The 22698-nt window shown below is 55.4% G+C and overlaps 1 protein-coding gene across 1 annotated transcript in view; it reads left to right on the top strand.

The window, feature by feature from the left end:
- The first annotated feature begins 1483 nt into the window (after positions 1 to 1483).
- SEZ6 (seizure related 6 homolog) overlaps positions 1484 to 22698 on the top strand; it is a 46360-nt gene continuing 25145 nt past the window's right edge. Inside the window, exon 1 of the mRNA XM_004385354.1 lies at positions 1484 to 1714. Coding sequence (XP_004385411.1) covers positions 1660 to 1714 — 55 coding nt within the window. The 5' untranslated portion in view covers positions 1484 to 1659. The remainder of the gene's footprint in view (positions 1715 to 22698) is intronic.

Below are 22698 nucleotides of genomic sequence, written 5' to 3' on the forward strand. Positions count from 1 at the left end.
ACCACCCCCCCCCCCCGCCATCCTTCTGCTACTGCCCTCTTTTTTTCTCAGCTTCTCGAAATGACTGTCCAGAAATCCTCTCCTAGCTTCTCCCTCAGCTAATTCCACACGCCACCTGCCTGCTGCCTGGGATTCTTTACAGCGGTCAAGGGGGCTCCCTAGAGCCCACAGAAAGAGGATATGGAGAGAATCCAATGAGCAAAGCTGAAGACTGCGGGGGTTGTAAGGACCATAAGACTCTCTGAGGAATGAGACTTATAGCAGAAGTCTTGCCACCTGCTTCCAGGCTGGGGTCAGGGACAGCATTGGACAATGACTGGACTCTGGAGGCTTTGAGGAGGAGCCAAGTTCATGTGAAAAGAACTAAACACAAAGTTACCCTTCTCTCTGGGACCACAGGGAACTCAACTCTCATCTTCCTCTACAGAGAACAATAGCATCAGCCACAGGATCATGTCCCGTCATGTCCGTAGAGCCATAACCTCTGGGTCTAAACCATCAGGCTCAAGAATAGCGCTGCTGTGCCTGTACCCCCCCACCCCCTTTGTTGCCCTGTAGCTCACTGGACTCCTCAGCCCAAGCAGATCCTTGGAAGCTTGTTTTTCCATACCAGTGAGTGGTAGCGCCTCCCTGGCTACACCCTAGGACCTTCTTGAAGTCTGTCTAAAATAGCCTTAGAGCTATCCCCTCCCCAGTGCCTGTCTTGTTTTCTCACTCAGCTACAGGAACCTGGTCAGGGACTGGCAATAAGTGTCTGTGCTGACTGGCTAGCACTGTGCCTTCTCTGATCCTTCAGAGGGGCCAAGTCAGAGTCCTGGAGATCCAGAGCTGCATGGGGACCCAGGATACCACCTTCTACTGCCCACAGCTTGGCCCAGGTTGCCTCTTGCCAAATGAAGAGTGTCTACCCAGGACACGAGTGCCACTGGCTTTTACCACTGGCTTTTAACTATAATATCAGGATAATTAAGCTTTTCTGTGAGCACAGTTTGCTGCTGATGCAGCTGCCTGGAGCCCTGGCATTTACTGAGCACAAAGTAATAATTTATTGTCCTTTGTACATTCAAAAGCCGTCTTCATTATCGGCCCAGGACAGAGCTGCCACAAGGGCACACAGGCCTCACCAGCTGCTTCACTCGCAGGCAGACGTCTTCCCAGGTCACCCTTTTAGCCCTCAGGTACCAGGACGGGGTGGGAAGAGGTGGGGAGGGGGTTGCTGGGCTCTTTTCCCTTCACGGAGAATCGCGTTAGGACCCCACATCTTTGGGAAGGCTGCTAATGGGGAAGAGGGTGGCGAGCTTGGCTGGAGGTGGGCAGCGCCGAGGGGCAGGGGCCCTGTGCCCACATTAGTAGGGCAGTCCCTCCCCTGAGCTGGCAGCGGCGCGGGAGTCTGTGCTCTTGCCGCTGGGTATTCTGCGCCTTTGCTTGAGACTTTACGGTAAACCGCTCCTCCCGCGCCCCCGCCCCCAGCCCCTCGCGGCTCTCCCGGGCGCCGACGCCAGGCGCTGGCCGTGGTGCTGATTCTGTCAGGCTCTGGCGGCGGCGGTGGCCCCGCTGCCTCTCCCCGGCCGGACCCGGCTCTGCCCCCGCGCCCACGCCCCGCCGAGTCCCCAGCCCTCCCGCCGCGGCCCCGGCTCGGGCGCGTCCGCAGCCGGTACCATGCGCCCGGCAGCCCTGCTGCTCCTGCCCTCGCTACTGGCACTCCTGGCTCAAGGTAAGGGACGCCGGCGTCCGGCGGCAGGACTGGGGCGGGGGCGGGGTCCCAGGAGGAGTGTGCTAGGGGTGGGGGACGGTCCTGGCGCCCAGGTCCGGGCGTCCAGCCGCCTAAGCACCGCGCCCCGCGCCCCGCGGGCTGCGCTGACCCCGGCGCCGGCCAAGCCGGGCGGGGCCCGGGCTCCGCGGGCGGGAAGCTTCCGCGGCTCCCGCCATTCGCGCCCTGCCGAGACCTCGCCTTTAATCATCTCCCCAGATCTAATGGGATTTCTCTGCTGCAATTCATCACGCCACCCCCGCCCCGCACACACACTCACGCGCTCACCCGCGCGCTACCTCGCCACACTCCAGGCGTCGGGGACGCAGGGGCGCGTGAGGGGGGAGGGGGCGCAGGGCGGTGAGTGGGACGGTCAGGCTGGTGGCCCGCCGGCCCGCCTCCCCTGCCGCCTGCCAAACTTCGCTCGACTTTGACGCCTGTTCAGGGACGTCTCGCGTCCTCACTGCGGAGGGACTGAGCGGGTTGGCCGCCGGACCTGGCTTTGGAACGTCGCTCACGTTCCTCCGCCTTGGCGCTGCCACACCGGGGTTGGAGCTTAGAGCACAATTCTAGGGAGAAAGTCTGGGAGCCCGGGGCCCCATCTGGCTCCTCGTTCTTCTCTGGGCTGCAGCTACCGAGGTCCAGAACGGGGATTCTGTCCTCCATGAAGCCCTTTCGGTGAACCCACCCTCCCACCGATCCGGACATATACCCCAGCTCTGCCTCCGTCCAGGCCTGCGGTTCTACCGGCCTTACCGGCCCCTGCCCATCCCACGGTCGCATACTCGTCGTGAGGGGACCACCCCCGCATTCTGCGGCCCCCAGAACACCGCTCAAAGCCTGGCCCCAATTTCATCATCCCCAGTGGAGGGAAGCTTTGCCATGGAGTGGGCAGCAAGGGGGTGTTGGAGAGAGGGTAGGAGAAGGAAGGTTTCCAAGTCCCCTCCGGACCTGCCGTCCCCACTCATCTAAGCTCTCATCAAAGCTACTGATGCACGGGTATTCTCTCGCCGCTTCCGGTTGGTTGGTGGGGTCGCCCGGGCTGCGCTTGGAGTTGGGACCCGCCGAACCTTGCCGTATGGTTCCTAGCACCTGATGTGGAGGGAGGAAAAGGTGGGAATTTCTAACCTTGCTGGATCCTTCCAGGCCGCATCGGACCGGGGCGAGGCTGGGCCCCTGGATGGCAGTTTCGATCTGTGCCCCCAGTCACACGAAAGCCCCTCTCTGGGCCTCTGGCTCTATCCCCATACTGCCCAGTGTCCTCACCCCGCTCCCTGGCTGCACACACCGGGTCCTCAGACATCGCAGGGAACATTGTGTGTTTCTGTTGGGGAGGGGGGCGGTAAGATTCCGCAAAGCCCCGTCAAAGGGGGTGCAGAGGGAGAAGCCGGCCTTCTCTGCTCAGCTGTCCAAGGGTATTTCGCGTTGGGCTGGACAGCTCCCTTGGCCCTGTGTGTGTTTTGCTGGGTGTAGTCTGACGCCCCCTGTGTGGGTGTGTGGGTCTGAGTGTGAGTAAGATCAAGGTCTTGTGTGTGTGGAATAGTGATCTGAGTGTGTCTGCACTTCAGAGGTCTGGATGTTGGGTGAGGGCTCAGCAGTGAGCGGGTGTGACCGGTGTGTGAGGCCACTAGTGCGTGGTGCAGCCACTGGGAGAGAGCTCCCTGCAAAGCTGGAATGAGACTGCCGGTCTCCAGGATGAAGGCTGCTGTGGCCTTGAGTTTGAGAGTGCAGGAGCCCTCCTGGAGGTGTGGGTGTTGAAAATAATCTGTCCATTCTGTGGCCCCAAGTCTGTGTGTCCCTGGCCAGTGTCCCTCCCTGATGCACTGGGACTTGAACTTCTCCAGTGCCAGTGGAAACACCTGCCCAAGGGTTTGTGGGGTAGAGGCACACCTGCTGGGGACAATCTCAAGGATTGTCCACTCCCCAAGGGAGAGGAAGAGGCCCCACAGGGCCAGGTCAGGACCAGGACAGGTGAGAGGGCTGGGACCTTGGAGCCAGGCCTGCTGGGACTGGCTAGGGCGTGCCCTCCCCAGCGTGGCTTAGAGGGACACTCAGCATCTCCTAGTTCCTGGAGGCTTCAGCCTCAAGAAGGCAAGCTTTGAGGAGCAAAGGCCTTGGACTGTGGGCCTCTGAGGCCGGGTGTGCGTCCTGCAGTCTTGAGGCCTCACGACACGGTCCTTGGGGCTCTGCTCACATGCAGGCCGTGGTAGGGAGGAGCAGGCCACAGAACGAAAGATGCAGACAATAGAATGCAGCCGGGTGAGGTCCTAAAGCCACAAGAGGCTGGGAAGCCAGAGGCTGCAGGGTGAGGGCGAGATGGCGTTGGGCCTGGCCTGACCCTGCTGGCTGTCCCCTATGTGCCCTGCAATCACCTGAGCTCATCAGCCTCTGGTGCAACGGGCACCGTGCGCCACCTGGCATCCCCCAAACCTGAGGGCCCCTCCTAGGCAGGCCCTGCCACTGGGGGGGTGAAGAAAGCAGGGCAGGAGGGGCGGCCACAGTGCCAGTGCCTGCTGTATCAGTTTAATGATTTTTAATGAGCAATTACCTTTAGTCATTCTCCTAATTTCTGAAAATCAATAAAGTTAATTAAACTCTGCATGTGTGAATGTGGCCTGGGAAGATTGTGAAGGCGGAAGAAGCAGGGACTAGGGTGGGCTTAGGTCTCCAGGAGCGGAGGCTGCCTCCTTGGCTGTGTGACCTCAGACACGTTGCTCCCACTCTCTGAGCTCCATTTGAGTGTATGGTGGGAAGGGGGAAGAGGGGACAGCAAGTGGGGTTTGCTCACTCTTCCAGGAACTGGGGAATGGTATCTGGGAGGGGAGGCCTGGAGGAAGAAGGAGAGAAGGGGGAAGAGGGCTTGGCCTCCAGGATCCTAAGTGCTGCAGGGGTTAACAAACCCAGGCTGCCTTAACCTAAAATGGTAATTACTGTTTCCTGCAGACTTTAGTCAGTGCAGGGTCCTGACCACTCATTCCTGAGTCTGGGGGCCACAGCTAAAGCTGACACCAGACCCTGCTCCCTGTCCCTCAGCCTGGCACTTTGGATTAGGAAGTGGGAGCTGGGGAAAAGTCCCATGGAAGACAGTCTGGATTCCACTCAGAGCCCCAGAGGTTGATGTAGTGGACAGGATGCTCCCCTGTGCTTCTGAGGAGACTGGAGGACTGAGAATCTGCAATAGGAAGGAGGGAAAGGCTAGGTTGGCTATGGCCCCTCACAGGCCTAAGCCCATTATGCTTGGCAGGCCCTGGCAGCAGTCCCGGCCTCCTCAGCAGGGTGGTAGCTTAAAATGCCTTGGGGACGCCTTGGGGTGTTAAAAGGGAGGCGAGGAGACACAGAAGAGACTGGGCTTAATTGGAAACTAAGCTTCCTCCTTCTCCCCTGCCATCCCCTCCCATGGCTGCCTGAATGGTGGGGGGCAAATGAGAAAGCCTGTTTCCTTAAGCCCCTCCTAGTCCCACTAGGGAGCCCTGGTGATGCAGTGGTTAAGAGTTCACCTGCTAACCAAAAGGTCAGAAGTTCAAATCCACCAGCTGCTCCTTAGAAACTCTATGGGGCAGTTCTACTCTGTTCTATAGGGTCGCTATGAGTCAGAATTGACACAACGGCGAGTTTGTTTTTTTATTTTTATTTTTTAGTCCCACTAGAGGAGCCCTGGTTGCACAACAGTTAAGCACTCAGCTTCTAACCAAAAGGTTGATGATTCGAAACCACCCAGCAGCTCCGAAGGAAAAAGACCTGGTGATCTGCACTAGTAAAGATTATAGCCAAGAAAACCCTGTGGAGCAATTCTGCTCTGTCACATGAGGTCACTATGGGTTGAAATTGACTCGAGGACACCTAACAACAATAACAGCAGTCCCACCAGGCCCCAGCCTCCTGGTTCAGCTCAGAAATGCTGTTCCCTTGCCTGCGCAGAGCTATTAGGCAGGTCTTGTACCCCACTCCCACCCCCCAAGCAAGAAAAGAGGGCGTAGGAAAGGGCCTACAGGCAGGGGTTGCTCTAGCGAAGGAACCTCTCAGCCCAAACAGTTGGAAGCCCAGGCTCCCGCATGTGGTCTCAGGCAAGCTCTTGCCCTCTCTGGTCCTGTATATTCTGGAGCATTCCATGTAAGGCTACACCAAGCCCATGGTTCCCAAGCCTGGGAGCATATCAGGGACTTACAGAGCTTGTCAGTGAGGCAGATATCTGGATCCCCAGCTTACTGGCCTGCCCTCAGGGAGAGGGAGCCAGGTTCTATGCTCAAGAGGCTCCTAGGGGAGCCAATGCTGCCAGCCCTGGTCAGCAGCTGAGAGGTGGGAAGAAGGCACTAGGAGGTCTCCAAGGCCCCTTCTAGGCCGGAATCTGCAATTCCAGCAGGAAAGCAGCAGGTTCAGGAAGCCGACTCACCCAGGCAGGCCGATTGAGCTTCAGCTTCAGTTCCCCAAACCAACCACGTTCTCAACAGCCTCGGGGCATTTGCCATTCCCTCTGCCTGAAATTCTTCCCTGTCCTGGGCCAGCCTGGCTCTCTCCATCTCATGCTTCAGGTCTCTGCTTAGTTGCCAATTCATGCAGTTCTTCAGCACGTATTTATGGGGCACTTACTGTGTGGCTTCCCAGGGGAAGCCTCTCCTGACCTGGATCAGGGGACTTTTCTGTACTCCACCATCCTGACTTGCCCCATCAGGGTACCCATCTTGTTGGTCATCAGCACCTGGTTACTTGATGCTCCTCCCCAGCAACAAGGCTGAACTCAGAAAGGAGGGCACCAAGTCTGTCTTGCTTACCCCCTATATCTTGGGGCAGCTCCAGACTTCCTATTTGGGAGAAGTTAAAGTTTAGCTGGCTGGTTGGAATAGGGAGGTAGGCTCATGGCAGCTAGGACTGCATCTTGAAGCTGCGTTTTTGTAGCAAGCACGCTATTTTTACAGAGTGTATGTTAGGATTGTCCCCCCTTCCTAACAGTTGGCCAATTATCCCAACTGTAAATTATAGCCTTTACTTAGTTTTTTCCTTCCACAAATTAAGCTGTCATGCCGTCAGCCTGAGCTGGCTTGGGGGTGGGTTGCCGATAGCCGTTCTGAGGTGACTAAAGCTTCTCCTCAGCCACCCCGCAGTGCCACCACTGCTTGTGTCCCAGTGGCACGGAGCCTAGCACATGTGGACATTAAATACACATTGAATAAATTCATGACAGTTGCACAGGAAGATAGTGGCAGAGTTCAACTCAGAGCCCAGGCTTCCTGACTCCTTCTTACAGCACCCACCCTAAGCACCCACCTGACACCTCTGCTGGCTGAGATGTCGTGTATGAACTTAAGGACTGAGGTAAAGGGGGGTGGGTAACCCCATTTCATCTGGTTTCATAGCCCCCTCTTCTCACCTTCAGACTAGCCCTGGTCCAGCTGGGAAGGAACAACATGGAGCCTTGGGAGCAATTCTGAGCATGATATGCCCTTGAATGGAGAGGTGGTGACCTGGGAGTCATTCAGGACCAAGACAGTTCAGGTCCACAAACTTTTCACAGGTCCTAAAAGAGCAAACTCTGAGGTACATCCATCTACCACCATTCATTCATTGATCATTCATTCATTCATTCCAGAAATATATACTGAAGTGTGATGCCTGGCCTAGGACACCCAGGGGCTTCACATGACAAGACTTTCATATGCCTTTTCTATTTAATGCTCAGAACAAGAGACTAATTATCCCCACTTTACATATGGGGAAACTGAGTTTCAGAGAGATTGAGTCACTCACTGTGGCTTTCACAGTCAGTAAGTAGAAAGCCTACTCCAAATTCCTCCCCCAGCCTGGGGCAGAGCTTCAGTACAGGAAGATGGGAACACAGGACAGTATCACTATCCAAGTAATAATTATAATAGCAACAATAATGGCAAATATTTATTAGGTACCAAATATGTACCGGAGCCCTCGTGGCAAAGTGGTTAAAGAGCTCGGCTGCTAACCAAAAGATCAGCAGTTCGAATCTACCAGCTGCTCCTTGGAAATCCTACGGGGCAGTTCTTCTCTGTCCTATAGGTCGCTACAAGTCGGAATCAACTCAATGGTAACGAGTTTGGTTTGTTTTTTTTTTTTAACTATGTACCAGACACTGTACTAAGTTCTTTATATACATTAGCTCGTGTAGTCCTCATATCACCTCTATGAGATAGAAGCTATTATCTGCATTTTATACGCCAAGTTCAAGCCCATGTTGTCAGCCAATCTCAAGACAGAAATGGCCCTAACTTTCCTCTAGCACACATTTCCAGCGATGAGAGTTGCTTATCTCCCTGATGTCTATCCTCAATCAAATGCTAGGGACATTTGATCTTGCTCAGTGCTTAGTGGCTGGGAATCAGGTGAACTGTCCTTGCTGGAGTCTTAGCCCAGATGTTGGTAACTTTGGGTGACTCCCACTCTCCCACCCTCTGGAAGCCTTGGTGAATAAGAGGGCCAGTCACTCCTGTCCTGGCATCCTGGGCTGCCCCACTCGACCTCCTCAGCGCCCACCAGGGCTCAGCCCCCAGGTGGGAAGGCTCAGGCTTGCCTGCAGCCCAGCTCCTGGGCAGGAGTGGGCTTCCCTCCACCTGCCTACCTGCTGGTGCAGCCCTAGGAGGGGAGGATCGATGCCGCAGCCACCAGCAGAGTGTTGCTGGCCATTGATTGTTGAGATTTCTCAGCGGGCTCCAGAGCAAACAAACCTGCCGCTTCTCCGACAGACAACAATCCGACAACAATCCGGGTCTCCGGCTGCAGAGTCTGCAGCTTGCTTGCAGCCAGGCTGGCAGGAAGGGCGGGAGTGGGAGGTCCTGGCTGGGCCCAGCAGGAACAAGGGGCTCTGCCAGGAGATGAGCAGGGACTGAGTGGGCATGGCAAGAGGGACAATGGGGAGACCAGGTGAGGATGCTAGGGTGAATCCTAGACCATATGCATGCCTTGTTTCATCCAACCTCTACATTTCTGCTCAGCCATTTTTCCTTACCTGGAAGGCCATCCTAGGTCCTTCTACTTATTTCAGTTCTCCCACCCCCTCCTTTCCTGATCACTCAGCCTAGAGGGCACTCTCTGTCCAAACACCAGTGGTGCTCTCTATCACCCATAAGGAACTTAGCCTGTCCATCCTTCATCTACCCATCCATTCTCCATTCGACATCCCAACCTGGCAGATGTTTTGCTAGGCAGGAATACAACATAATCTCTGCCCTTACGGAACTCAGTTTGGAGGTGAAGCTGCCTTCTTAATAAGCTCAGCTGTGACTGCCTTCCCAAGTAGACAAAGTACCCTCTGATTTTAATTAAATGAGATACAAATGAGATCCCAAATAGCACCTATATGATCCAACACTCTGGCCAAGGACTGCTCTGGGCCTCGGTTTCCCATCTGAAGCAAAAGAGTTTACCTTTTGAGTCTTTCAGGGCCCAACAAGTCTTTGGGGTGCCATGCTGGGTGCCCTCCATCACAACTCTCTCCTCTCTCCTGGTTCTGGATTTCCCCCTAACCCCCAACCTGGCAGAACAGGTGCAGGGCTGCTCCTGTCACCAACTCTCACGTGATGCAGAACCCAAGCAGTGGGTCCCCAGTGCAGTCTCCAGTGGCCCAGCAGGACCCCTGACACCCTGGCATCAACCCCAGCCTCTCCCCTCGGTCCCTCATTCCTCTCCTCCCCACAGGCTCCCCTCTCCATGCTCAGGACCCTCCCTCCAGCTGGTCCTTGGGCTGGGAGGGCAGAAGGCAGGGCCCTGTAAAAAGGGCCTGAACCACTGAGCCCCCCACCCCAGATGTTCATTTGCATGCTGTTTTATCCCCCTTTGCAGGCTGGGTCCTTGTTAAAGGCACAGAAGCAGACCTTGCCCCTCCCCCTCCCGACAGATCCCTACACACACATACACACACACACACACACACACACACACACATCCATAGCTTCTCCCTCCCTCCAAGGCCAGCAGCTGAGTACCAGCTCCTTTGTCCCCCAAGCAGCCACCTGCTGAGTGTCTGGCCCGGGTCCCACCAGCCAGCAGGTGCCTAGGGAGTCCCAGAGCCTTCGAGGGGATGTATCAGGCTGTGTGGGGGAATCAACTTGTTCTCAGGGAGGAGGAGGCAGCCCCAAAGGAAGAACTGGACCAGAGGAGTGCTGGTCAGGGAGCCAGGACCCCAGGGCTCTTGTTGGCTGGGTGACCTTGAGCAAATCGAGTCACCTACCTGTGCCTCAGTTTCTTCAGGAATTCATGGTGCCTGTCACACCTCTTTCATGGAACAACATCAGAATAAAAAGGAAATCAGAGCGGGTGGTGGCTGGGAAGAAACCAGAATTCCCATGTAAGGAGAGGGTCCTTGATAGCCAGAGCTGCCCAGCACTCAGAGGGGTTGATTGGTCACATAGTCACTGAGGGGCTCCGTCAGAAGCTGGAGGAGCCCAGGGCTGGGCTGTTGTGGCAGAAGAGAAGTAGGGGATACCAGCTGGCCCAGGAAGATGAGATTAGCAGTGCAGAGGGTCAAAGATTGAGGTTCAGGGTGCTTCACAGCCACCTCCCTTGATACTAGGGGCATTGTCTTAGATCATTTACATCCAGCCCATACATGTGCTGATGGCCCGAACCATCAGGTCCGGGCAACTGGCAGGCCCCCTCCTGCCATGAAGCCCTATTTTCTAGCTGGTTAGAGGAAATAGGAGAGATGGGGTCACCTTCTTTTGAGGACAAAGAACGTAGGTGAGAAGATAGGACCAAATGTGACATACACAAGAGACATGTTCATGTGGTTCCTCAGCCAGACTCCTTTCCCCTCCCCCACAACACACTCAGTTCTGCCATCTCCAGGCAAGGCCATCCTCCTGCCCTACTGGTCCTGCCAGCTCCTTCCTGCCTCCCTCTCTACTTCCAGCCCCAGCTCAGAAGAGGCCTGTTGCTCAGGTTGGTGGGGGGCGGGCGGAAGTGCTACTGAGGCCCCAGTCGCCTGGGTGGTGCCCTGAATCTGGTCCCTGCTGCGCCTGCATTCCTGATCCTGCCTCTGGTGCCCCCTGGTCCTCCCCTGTCCTGGGCCTCAAGCAAAGCAGCGTAGAAGGGGCAGGCCTTAGCCCTCTTCAATTCAAGGTGTCCACACACCTAGCCTTTGGTAGTCCCTGGAGGTCAAGGCAACGCTGGGGCAGGGGAGAGACCTGAGGGCTTGGGGGCTGAACAGCTGGGTCTGTCTGGTGTTCCTGGGGGTCTGCGGGGGAAGGAAGCCCAAATAAACAGGTAGCCATGTCTGTGTGCACCTCTGTCTAGCTTGTCTACCTATCCCTGGGTATCTTTGTCCATATGTCCCTACAGATCTCTGCCCTTCTGTCCTTGGACGCCTCTGTCTCTGCATGCTAGAGGCTGTGGCCCTAGTGGTAGGCTCAGCAGGTCCCAGCTCAGGCTGGTCTCTCCCCCTCCCCAAAGCCTCTCCACTGTCTTCCTCCCCAATCTTGGGCTCCACTGACCCCTCAAGGAGACTCTACCTGGAGCTGCTGCTGCTATTTTTAGCAGCTCTGCACCCCTCCCCTCCCCCACTCAAGCTTGCCAGAGAAGTGGAGGGGACAGGCCAAGACTGGGGAGCCTCACAGGTTGGGGTGCTGGGCAGGAGAAGCTGCTTCCCCTCAGCCCCACAAGACCACAGAGGCAAGAAGAGCCTGGGCTAGCCCACAGGTACAGGGCCCAGGTGCAGGGCAGTTTAGGCTCCATGCCACTTGCCTGGGCCTGGGAGAAGGTCCCTGACTGCCCTCTCTCCACTGTCCCTCACCAAGCCCCCAGCATCTGGCAGCACCCAAGGCTCCAGGGACTCCTCCCCACGCTATTTGAAAGTAAGGCTGAAGCTCCTGGGTCTTTCCCACTCCCCTCCTAGAAGCTGAAAGGGACAAGGAGGGGCTCAAAGTGTCAGGAAAGGGAGGAGGAAGGCACACCTGGATGAGGTTGCCCACCCAAGGACCTCTGCATTTGCCCTTGTACCTCCTGGAAAGATTTCAGGCCCCTCCCGAGGCTCAGCTTGGCCAAAAGGCCACCATTAGAGCCCTTGGGGACCCTAGGTCCCACTCCACCACTGCCCCAGCTGCCCTGGGAACTGGCAATGCAGGCAGACAGTGTGAGGGGCCTGAACAGAGGGACCAAGGAGGGAGACAGCCCAGGCCCCTCAGAGGGAGCACCTGCCTGCTGGGCTCAGGCTGCCCTTGTTTTCAGAGCTCTATTGTTTCTGTGTCTGTCCTCATGTCTGTCTCCTAGGCTTGGCAGGGCAGAGACAGCTCCAGGTCTGTCTCCTGGGTCCAGCTAGGTCACCTCCCATAGGTCACATCACCTCTCTGAGCCTCTGTCTTTATCTGTGGGATTGGAAGGATGAATCAGATGGTGTAAGTGAAGGCCCCGCACAGAGCCTGTCACACAGTAGGTGCTTAGAAATATATTTCTCTCTTCTCCTCACACCTCCACCCGTCACCCCCACCAAGTACACACACACACACACACACACACACACACACACACACACACATACTTATACACTTACACACAAACACACACACAGCCCTGCCTTTCAATGCTCAGAAAATATTGGCCAACAGATGGAGATGAGGAGCCTGGGATCTAGTGCCTGCCTGTGCCCTCATCCTGCCAGCCTCCCCCCACCTTTGCCCCTGCCCCCCAGGCATTGGGCATCAATAACAGAGAGGCCATATCGCTGCCCTGCCCACTCAAAGACTTTCTAAAGATCCAAGAGCTGAGTATCGTATGGAAAACCAAACAGACCCAGAGAGGGCAGGACAAACCTAAGGTCACACAGCTTGTAAGTGGCTAAGCTCTACTACGCTAGAGTCAAGGCTCTGACAAGGCCTCAAAAGCTTCTCAGTTTTCACCAATAGACACCCTGATGACCTCCAGGGGAGGAGGTGGTCAGAGCTTATCTCAGCATTAAGGGTCAGGGCAGCCCAGGGGTCTGGGCTCAGGACCCCTCCACCCCCAGCCCAGCTGCCCTAATCCATTTCTTCCCAGACACAGCTGACAGAGGCAGCCACAGGGCAAAAGTCACAAAGGCAGGAAGGTGACTTTGTCCCTGGCACCTAGAACAAGCCCCTTCACCTGACCAAAGGCCACAGAATCTTGTGGTCCCTGGGCTGGTAGTTCATCTCAGAGGTAGACACAGGCCCTGGGAGCAGCCTCAGTGGTGTTGGCTTTTGAACCTTGGGATAGGAACCAGGAGGGGGCAGCAGCCCAGTGATTCTGGTCTGGGGCCCAGGAAAGTACCTGTTCCTGGGCCCTGGCACCTATGGCTCTGTCTTGCTGGGCTCACTGGCTGTCCTTGGAGAGTGTCTGAAGCCAGGCTGGGGAGCAGAGGATGGGGAGGGTGGTTATTCCTCCCTAGATCAAGCCCAGTCCTCTGATTCCACCACTGGGCTGGGCTGGACTGGCCCTGGTGCTGGCTCCAGGGAGAATGCAGTTCAGGCTGACATCTCCAAGGTTTTCCATTCAGGGACTTATGGTCTCTGCTGCTGAGAACATGGTGGTAGAAGCAGCTGGCACTGGGGGGAGGGCTGACCTGAACACCCAGCTCGACCTCGTCCCTCTGGCCACCCACTCCACACTTCCACCTTGGGACCAGCAGATAGCTACTCCCTTTCTCCTCCACCTCCTGCCTAACATAGCAGGCAGGAGGAGGGACTGTGGGGCCTGAGGGTAGCAGATGGACAGAATTCCCTCCATTGAGGGAAGGAAGTCTAGCATCGCACCTCCGCCCCTACCTAGACCCCTGTCCCAACCACACTACTGGAGTTGGCATAATCAGGGTAGGCGTACAGTAGACTGATAAGTTACCAGATTGGTGTGGGGTGATGCCAAAGGGGATGCCCACTGCTCTGCCTGCCCTCACCAGATTACCCCAGGGGCTGAGGTCAATTCTACTGCCCCTACCTCCAAAGCTAGTCCATTCTTCTCCCCCAAACCCTACTCCAGGCTCCCCAGCCCACCTGTCCTGCCCAGGAATGGTGGGAAGGCAGGACCAGGACCCCCAGGTCCTCAAGGCCAGCAGGCAGGCAGGAGGGGGAACACAAGGCCGTAGGAGAAGGTGCAGAGCGCAGTAGGTGAGGCTGTAGCAGAGGCCTCATTAATCACCTCTACAGCCCCCAGCTCTGCAGTTGGCGAGACCATATTAGATTTTAAATTGGAAAGCGGAGAACGTGGCTGTTAGCCGGGAGCTCCCTCTACCCCGGGCCCCTGGTCACAGCCTCAGGGGAGGGGATCAGTGGGAAGAAGAGAGCCCTGGCCAGCCATATCCCAGATGCCCCTGGAAATAGTCACGCTAGGTCTAAGAAAGGGGCAAAGTGAAAAAGAAGGGAAACAACATTCAGCTCAGGGAGAAGCACATCCCTTCCTTTGGGAGCTTGGGCTTTTCTGGACTTGAGGCCTGTGTGAAGCCAGGTTCTGGGGGTGGGTGGCATCCATGGGCAAGGATAAACGGTGAAGACTTATGGCTCGTGCATGTGTCTAGACCTGCACACACACATGCGCGCATGTGCACGCGCATATACACATACCCACAAACACGCATGCACACACACACACACACAAACACACATACTCCCCACACATGCATGTACACATACCCCCACACACACACGCACGCACACACATGCAAACACATATACTCCCCATACATGTATGTACACATACCCACACACACATGCACACACACAGATGCACACACACACGCAAACACACATACTCCCCGCACATGCACGCACATATACCCACACATGCTCACACAAAGCAGCAACCCAATATGGCAGAGAAATTTTGAGCCCGGGCTGTGGAACGGACAGGTCCAGTTCAAGCTCCTTATTTGCCACTTGCCTTCTGCATGAACTAGGACGATTTACTTGGCCTCTCAGCCTCAGTTTCTTCATCTGTAAAGTGTAGAACAGTGATTCCTAGCACTGAGAGTGGCCACTGTGGGAGGAGGCCAGCCCTCTGCAAGGTGCATGCCTGGCTCAATAGGGGGTGTTCAGTAAATGTGAGTGCCCTCCCTGCCCCCAAGGCCAGGCAGCTGCTCTGAGGCTACTACCAGAGCCCTGAGGCAGTGGCCAGCCTGCACTCTGTGCTCCTGACTGGACAGTGTGGCAGGGGCAAGTCAACAGGGCATAGCCAGGTGTTCCTGTGGAACATTCATATACCCTGGCCCCACCCTGGGCCAAATCACATGAGGCCAAGTGCCTGTGGCTGTCCTCTACCCATCTAAAGTCCTCCTGAGCTGGCTCTGCCCATGCTCCCAAAAGTGTCCATCCAACTGCCACCCCTCAAAACACCCGTGCTGGGCCAAGTTTGGGAAGAAAACCCTAACTAACCCTCACTGAGGAGTGGCTGATAGGCGCAGCTTTCCTGAAGCCTTTGTGGAAAACCTGAACAAGTCCCAGGGCCTCCTGTCCTCTTAGTCCAACCCAAACCCCAGAGTAGAACTGCCCCCATAGGGTTTCCAAGGCTACAAATCTTTACAGAAGCAGATCGCCACATCTTTCTCCCAAGGAGCAGCTGGGGGGTTCGAACTGCCAACCTTTTGGTTAGCAGCCGAGTGCTTTAACTACTGTGCCACCAGGGTTCCTAGTGGAGAGAGTGGAAACCCCAGTTTTCCCAGGCCTCAAAGAAGGGGAGCAGACACTGCCACCCTGTTTTCCAGGAACCACCAGCCTAGGCTCTTCCCTCCTTAAACCAGTTGCCGCCAACTCCAACTCATGGCGATCCCACATGTGTCAGAATAGAACTGTGCTCCATAGGGTTTTCAGTGACTGATTTTTCAGAAGTAGATCTCCAGGCTTTTTTCCTCTGAGTATATTCAAACTTCCAACCTTTTTGTTGGCAGCCAAGTGTGTTAACTGTTGGCACCATTCAGGGACTCCTCTTCCCTCCTTAAAAAAAACCCATTGCTGTCAAGTTGATTCCAACTCATAGCGATCCTATAGGACAGAGTAGAATTTCCATGGCTATAATCTTTACAGAAGCAGACTGTCACATCTTTCTCCTGCAGAGCAGCTGATGAGTTCAAACCGCCAACCTTTTGGTTAGCAACTGAGTGCTTAACCACTGCGCCACCAGGGCTCCTTCTTCCCCCTCTTAAAAGGGAAGTTCGAGAGATCAGGCTCTGGAGCTGTAGTGTTCATTATGGTATCACTAACCACATGTGGCTATTTAAGTTTAAATTAATTAACATAAAACTAAAAATTAATTTTCTCAGTCTCACTAGCCACTCCAAGTGCTCAATAGCCATGTGCGGCTATTAGCTGCTGTATTGGACAGGTGGATATAAAACATTTCCATCATCATAAAAAGTTATATTGGACAGCACCCCTCCAGAGCTAGACACCCTGAGTTTGAATCTTAGTTCTGACATGTTCAAGCTGGTGACCTTGGGTAACTGCATTTCACTGCATCCAGTTTCCTCATCTATCAAACAAGATGATAAAAATTCCTGCCTCATAGGTTATTGTGGGGAGTAAACCAAAAAACCAAACTCATTGCCTTCGAGTTGATTCCAACCCCTGGCAGCCCCATATGTGTCAGGGTAGAACTGCATTCCATAGGGTTTTCGATGGCTGTAACCTTTTTTTAAAAAACTTTCTGGAAGTAGATCACCAGGACTTTCTTCCCCAGCGCTGCTGGGTGGATTTGAACTGCCAATCTTTCAGTTAGTAGCCCAGTGCAAACCATTTGCGCCATCCAGGGACCTATTGTGGGGAATGTGTGAGTTAATTCAGATAAATCACTTAGAATGGTGCCAGATGGTAGAGTTCTATATTCTCATTCACAGAGTTCTTCCTGGCTCACAGGTTCCTGGAATGTAGGAGTTTAAATATCTTCTTCATTGGGCAAATGGAGGCTCAGGTTGGGGAATGGACTTGCGCAGAGGGACCCAGCATGCTAGGAGCAGGAGCAGGATGGAGTGGTCCAACTTCTCCACTCAAACTCCCCCTCCATCTGGCAAGAAGACCCCAATGCTGGATACGCCAAAGCTCAAGTTACCCTCCACCCCCACCCTGAGACGGCAGGCAAGATACCTACAGTGGCAGCTCAGTTGGCAGTAAGTTCAGTGTCCCTGGAGGTACCCCCACAGGTGGTAGACAGATAGAGGCATTGGAGGGCTCACTGTTAAAAGCAGTAGGGCCAGATGCCCTTTGCGCCACTAACAATGCTGAGTCCCAGTCCTGCCCCAGGTTTGCAGTGTGATCCTGGGAAAATCCTTTCCTCCTGCAGACTCAGTTTCCTCCTGGGTAAATGAGGGAGGAATGAGATGCTCACAAGGGCTCAGATTTGGAGGCTGGAGCGTGGCCAAGAAGAGGTGACCCCACTGAGGTCTGCAGTCCAGATTTGACTGGGCTGCCAGGGGCCGATCAGGAAGAAGAGGGTAGTGAGAGGGTGTGGTGAGGGATGGTCAGTGGGCAGGGAAGATAGAGGAGCTGGGCTGGGGAACCCACCAGCTTGTGTCAGCAGACTCCCTCCATCAATTGCCAGTTGGGGCTGTGCTGGGGCACTGCCAAGGACTGGCTGCCCATCTTCTCCCTGCAGGACCCACCCCTGCCCACCTCTGCCCACCCCTGTTGGCCGAGGGCCAGGGGCTTTGGGGAGCAGGGAGTCTTCCAAGTTTATAGGCAGGAAGACTGCTGACTTGGAGACTGTGTGCCTGAGCCCACCCTTCACGGTCTAGCACCAGGGGTCAATATTTGTGTGCAGAGATGTGGGAAGAGAGATGCCTAATGCTGGATTGCTGCCCACAGGCTTTGTATTGGAGACTCAACATGCATGTGCTGAGGGCCCGCCAGGAAATGCCCCAGATCAGAGGAAGAAGCTATTGTCGCCCACTGGGCCAGGCACGATGGCTCCCTAGAGGAGAGTAGAGGAGCTGGGCCTCAAAGGATGGGGAGGATTTGAAGAGACAAAGGAGGGAGAAGGCACTTCGGGAGAAGGAACCATGTGAGCAGAGGCGGGAGAGGACGGCACCTGTCTGGCAATAAGAAGGTCCTTTTGGATATATATATCTATGTGCCTTCCCCTACAACTGCCCCTCCAGGACCCCATCAGGATCTCCTTTCCCATCGCCCCAAGCTGCAGGGCTCCCAGCTTGAGTCCCTAGGAAAGTGGTGGCCAGAGATGAGTAGCTTCAACGGAGGGGCAGTGGGCGCAGTAGACAGAGCTGAGCTGTGGAGCTACTCAGCTCGGAGTTCTAGTCCATGCACTGCCACTCACGAGCTGTGTGATCTTGGACAAGTCACTCAACTATTCTAGGCCTCAGTGTCTTTATCTCTGGGGATAATGACCCAAACCTCCCTGGACTGAGGGGAGGATGAGAGATGACATATTGTCACATTCAGCACACAGTAAGCACTGGGAAAGTGAATGGCAGCCCTTTCCATCCCCAGCTGCATGGCTCCAGGCCACAGGAGGCAGGAGACTGAGGGTTCCTTCTGGTTCTGCCATATCTTCTGGATGACCTTGGAAAAGCCACCTCCCAGTTCTGGGCCTCAGTTTCCCCATCTGTGTATGGGGGTTATGTTGCTTTCCCTGTTAATACAAGGAGCCAAGCAGCAGCAAACCTACTTCGTATGCTCAGACACTGTGAGGGTAATTATTTCAGTAATGCATAGAATCAGAAGCCTCTAGAACTGCCTCAGGCCTCAGAGGCTCTACCCCTCTAGCTGGGGTCCCACAGAACACGGAAAAGGGCTGGTCCCAGTGGAACTGTCGCTGTGGAGACCAGGTTCTGCCTCCTGGGGGGCCCAGGGGCTCTCACTCCCAGGGCCCCCCTCCCCTCCCTTGGAGCTCTAGGATAATGGAGGTCTGCAAGGGCCAAGCCCTCACTAATCCCCTATTAAAACTTGGAAAGGGCCAGGGAACCTCCAGAATAAACTCATTAATTTTTATGGGATAATAAATTGGTCCCATTAAATTCTCATTCTCCCAGTGCTAGGCCAGCTTAACCTCTGGAACCCAGAGCGGTGGGCTCCCTGCTCACTATACCCCTCAGGGTCCCCCATCCCTACCTGCTATTCTCCCCTCACAAGCTAAAAGCTAGTACTACCATGGTGAGAGGTGGGAATCAAACCTGATTGTACCCCAGAATTTTGGGGCCCCCCTCCTTCCCACCAGCCCCTTGCCAGGCTCTGAGAGGCCAGCTGCGAGGGCCCTGGGTGGGGAATGCCCGGTGCCTCCGCAGGGGTTGCCAGAGGGGCAGGTAGCTCCTCCTGCCCTCGCAGAAGATGGGGTGGGGCTAGCAGATGGGGGCACATACCAGTCTCTCACTGAGCCCCCACCAAACCCAGGATGGACCCAATCCACGGATGAGGAACTAGGGGTAGCTCAAGTGGGCCAGTCCCTTGCCCAGGTCGCCAGCTAGTGGGGCCCAGATTCAGGATTAGAACCTGAGGTTTTCTGGCTGTCTGGTGCAGAAATACCTGCAGAAACTACAGCACTCAGGTGGCAGGCCAGGTGACACTCAGGTGGTATCCAGAGTCTAATCATGGCCTGATACAGTGGTTCTCCCAGACAGGGGCACTGCCTAACAACCCCTGACATTTTGTCCTCAGCCTCTGCCTTCACACAGACCAATTCCAACTCCAGCCCCACCAGCACTATGACCCTGCGCCACCTCCTGGGCCTCACTGAGCCTCAGTTTCCCCTTTTTTAAGACAGGGATGATAACACCTACCTAACTGGCTGCTGTGAAGAAGAGGCCCCAGTTGTTAAGGCTTCCTCCAGACAGAGGCTGGACCCATCTCTATCCAGGCCTAGCGGGGTTGGGGACACAGCCCTCATGGCTACCTTCACCCAGCTGGGCCCCAAGAGGCTGAGAGGAGGCAGACAAACAAGGTGGCCCTCCCAGGGCAGCCCAGGCCAGGGCTAGGGTGGAGAGAGCCTCAAATCCCTGAAAGGGGCCATGGGGGGCGGCGAGGGCCGGGAGGCAAGAGCGGGAGCAAATCCCCCGGGGAGGCATCCTGAATGGCTCATTAGTGCCGATGAAAGCCTTTTCTCATTTCGTCTAAATACTTTAAACAGAGCTCCCTCCGATGTTTATTTGCATAGCTTAAGAGCTAATCCGGGGGGAGGGCCCAGGCAGCAGCGGGGCGTGTCAGGGCTGGGGGCTGCCAGGAAGCTCCAGGGCCTCCTCTGTGAGAGGGTGGTGGTGGAGGGAGGGAGTACGGTGTTTCCCCAGACTAGGCGACTTGGAGGAGGCAGCCCCCAGCCCTGTGGGAGGGGGGACCGAGGAGCAGCCTGAGGGTATGTTCCTGTGTTCTGGCACCAGGTTGGGGTCCCGGGGGGCTGTCTTGCTGTGACCATGGCTCTGCCCACTCCCCTTGGTGACATGCAGGGACATGAAGGCGGCTGCCCTTTGCATGAGTGGTACGATATTATCCCCATTTCAAGGGTGAGGGCGCTGAGGCCCAGAGAGGTGAGCTGACGTGCTTGAGGTCACACATACCACCACCCAACAGGGTACGTGGTCCCCCAGAGAAGAAAAACTTCACCCCCGGGCCAGCCCCTTCCCACCCTAGAGGCCTGCCTCAGTGGGGTCCTGGCAGGAGGCCGCCCAGCCTCACCCTCTAGGCGCTGCTATTTAGAGCATTCAGATCCTCACAAAACCCCCCCACAGTGCCCACTTTACAGCTGAGGAGGCAAGGGCTCTGAGAAGGAACTTGGTCAGGCTCACATGACTTTGCAGTGGCAGAGGTCACACTTGAACTCAGGCCCATATGATCTATGCCCTAATCCTGTGGGGCTGTGGAGCTGGGTCTCTGGTTTGAGTCCCAGACTCAGATGTGCCTCAGGCACGGGGTGGGCACCCCCTGGGTCCCAGCCAGAGGCTTCCAGGGGGCGCAGCTAGGCTCAGGCTTAACCCAGTTCCCAGAGGCCAGAGCCTGGTAGCCCAGCCCCTGGGCTATGGGCCCAGCTCCACCTCTAATCTACATTAGACCTTGGACAAGTCGACTCCTTATCCTGGGCCTTAGTTTCCTTGACTGCCCACAGTGATCTCTGCTGGGTAGCTCTATTCTCTTCCACCCAAGAGGCAGCCTGGTGCTGGGGAAAGAGACTTAGAGCTTTGCAGCCAGACAGATGTGTAGGTTCAAATCTCAGCTCCCCACAGTGGGACCTTGGGCAAATCACCTCACCGCACCCCTCTCGGCTTCAGGGCTTGTTTCTTTGTCTGTAAAGTGGGAATAAAGTTTCCATCTCACAGAGTTGCAGTGTGGATTAAATACTACAAGATACATGAAAGGCTGGACTCAATGTCTGGCACACAGTAGGTGCCTGATGAGACTGGGCATCTGGGCTCCCAACACCACCTTCCACTGTCTCCTGCATCACACTCTCAGCTTGAGGTTGTGGGGAAGACAGGTGGGGACAGGAGGACCCAAGGGGGTACGGTGGCACGTAGCCCACCCTTGTCCAGCCCCTGTCTCCTGAATTCAATCACCCCAGGTAGAGAGAAGCATGTGAGCTCCTGGCCACAACCCCAGGCACCTCCACCAGGGTGTCTGGAGATGCCCTCTGCTCAGAAATGGCTTGTCTCCCAGAGATTATTTTACCCTCTCTGACAGTGGGTGGCACCCGCTGGGACCAAGTGGCAGCTGATTGTGGAATCAATTTGCTCGTTTGATATGCTTTCTTAATCCCATTTAACCAAGTGCTCAGACCCCTCAGATAACAAAATCAGTGCAATCGACAGTGACAGGAGGTGCCCATTAGCTTCGCTCAATTGCCCAGCACCCACCTGGCAGTCAAGGGAGGGGCTGTGCCCGCTGTGGTCATTTCCCAAGACAGAGGACCTCTGTACGCTCTCCAGGTGAAGTCCTACAGGTGCCTGCCCTGGGAGCCATGGGCAATCCTGAAAGGGGACACAGGAGCAATGCACAGCTCCAGGGGGTTCCAGTGTATGTGGTAAGAAAGGTTCCTCCTCCTTGGGCCACATTAAGATGAGTCTCTGTTTAGCTGGCAAAGACCTGTGACATCTAGGTGGTGGGCAAAGAGAAGAGCCCTGTCCTGGCATGTCACAGGCACTGCCTGGATCCTCTATCTCTGACTCAAATGGAAGACACAGGGCACTGGTGGACCATCTGCTCTGGGCGGGGGGGCGGGGGGGGTATGAGCCTGGCCAGGCATCTAACTGGATGCTGTGTTGCCAGTGCCCAGTGTCGAATGCCAGGGCACAGATGGGCTGCTTCAGCGGGCATCTCAAGAGACAGGGGTTCTAGCTTCTCAGGGCTTTGGGGCTCTCAGGCCATTCTGACCCAGAGGAATGGAGAACCCTCCAACCTTCACCTCCCACCTTAATTTCCTCCCTCCTTCCATTTGTCTGACACATCAGAGCTGCCACGGTCTCCTGAACAGAATGTAGGCCATCTGCTCCTTCCTCACGCCTGCCAATCCATGGGGTGGGTGTGAGCCCATGGAATGACAGCCCCACCACCAGACTTGCAGAGGAACTGACCTTCTCCTTGCAAACTCTGTTAGTCTCCCCCAGGCTGTGATTCCATTCAAGTCCTCTTGCAGCCATTTTGAGGGCTGTAAGGATCAGGAATATCCTCCAGTCTTTCTCAAATGTGGCAATATTCTGTGTGAGCTGAGTCTGGAGTCCACATCCACTGATCTTTTCCTGGCAGTTAAGGATCTGGGGAACCCAGTGGGCCACAGGTAGAATATGCATCATCTCTCGAGCTACATAGTTGAATAAGTCAACATAATCAATAGCAGAGCAATCTGTACCTCAGACCAGAGATAGCAAACAAGTTTCATCTTTTATAGCCTATCTATTGGTAGTAGCTGCCCGGATAGCTGTGTTGAGAAGGATTCTGAAATCCCGTGTGGCTTCAGCAAGAAAGAACCAAAATTGATTAGCAATGTCTGCCACAGATAGAGGGGGTTATAGCATGCCTTATGTCTATCTGTTATCCTTGCTTTAGACACTGCCTTAGATG

Source organism: Trichechus manatus, unplaced genomic scaffold (genome assembly GCF_000243295.1).
Source record: "Trichechus manatus latirostris isolate Lorelei unplaced genomic scaffold, TriManLat1.0 scaffold00138, whole genome shotgun sequence".
NCBI lineage: Eukaryota > Metazoa > Chordata > Mammalia > Sirenia > Trichechidae > Trichechus > Trichechus manatus.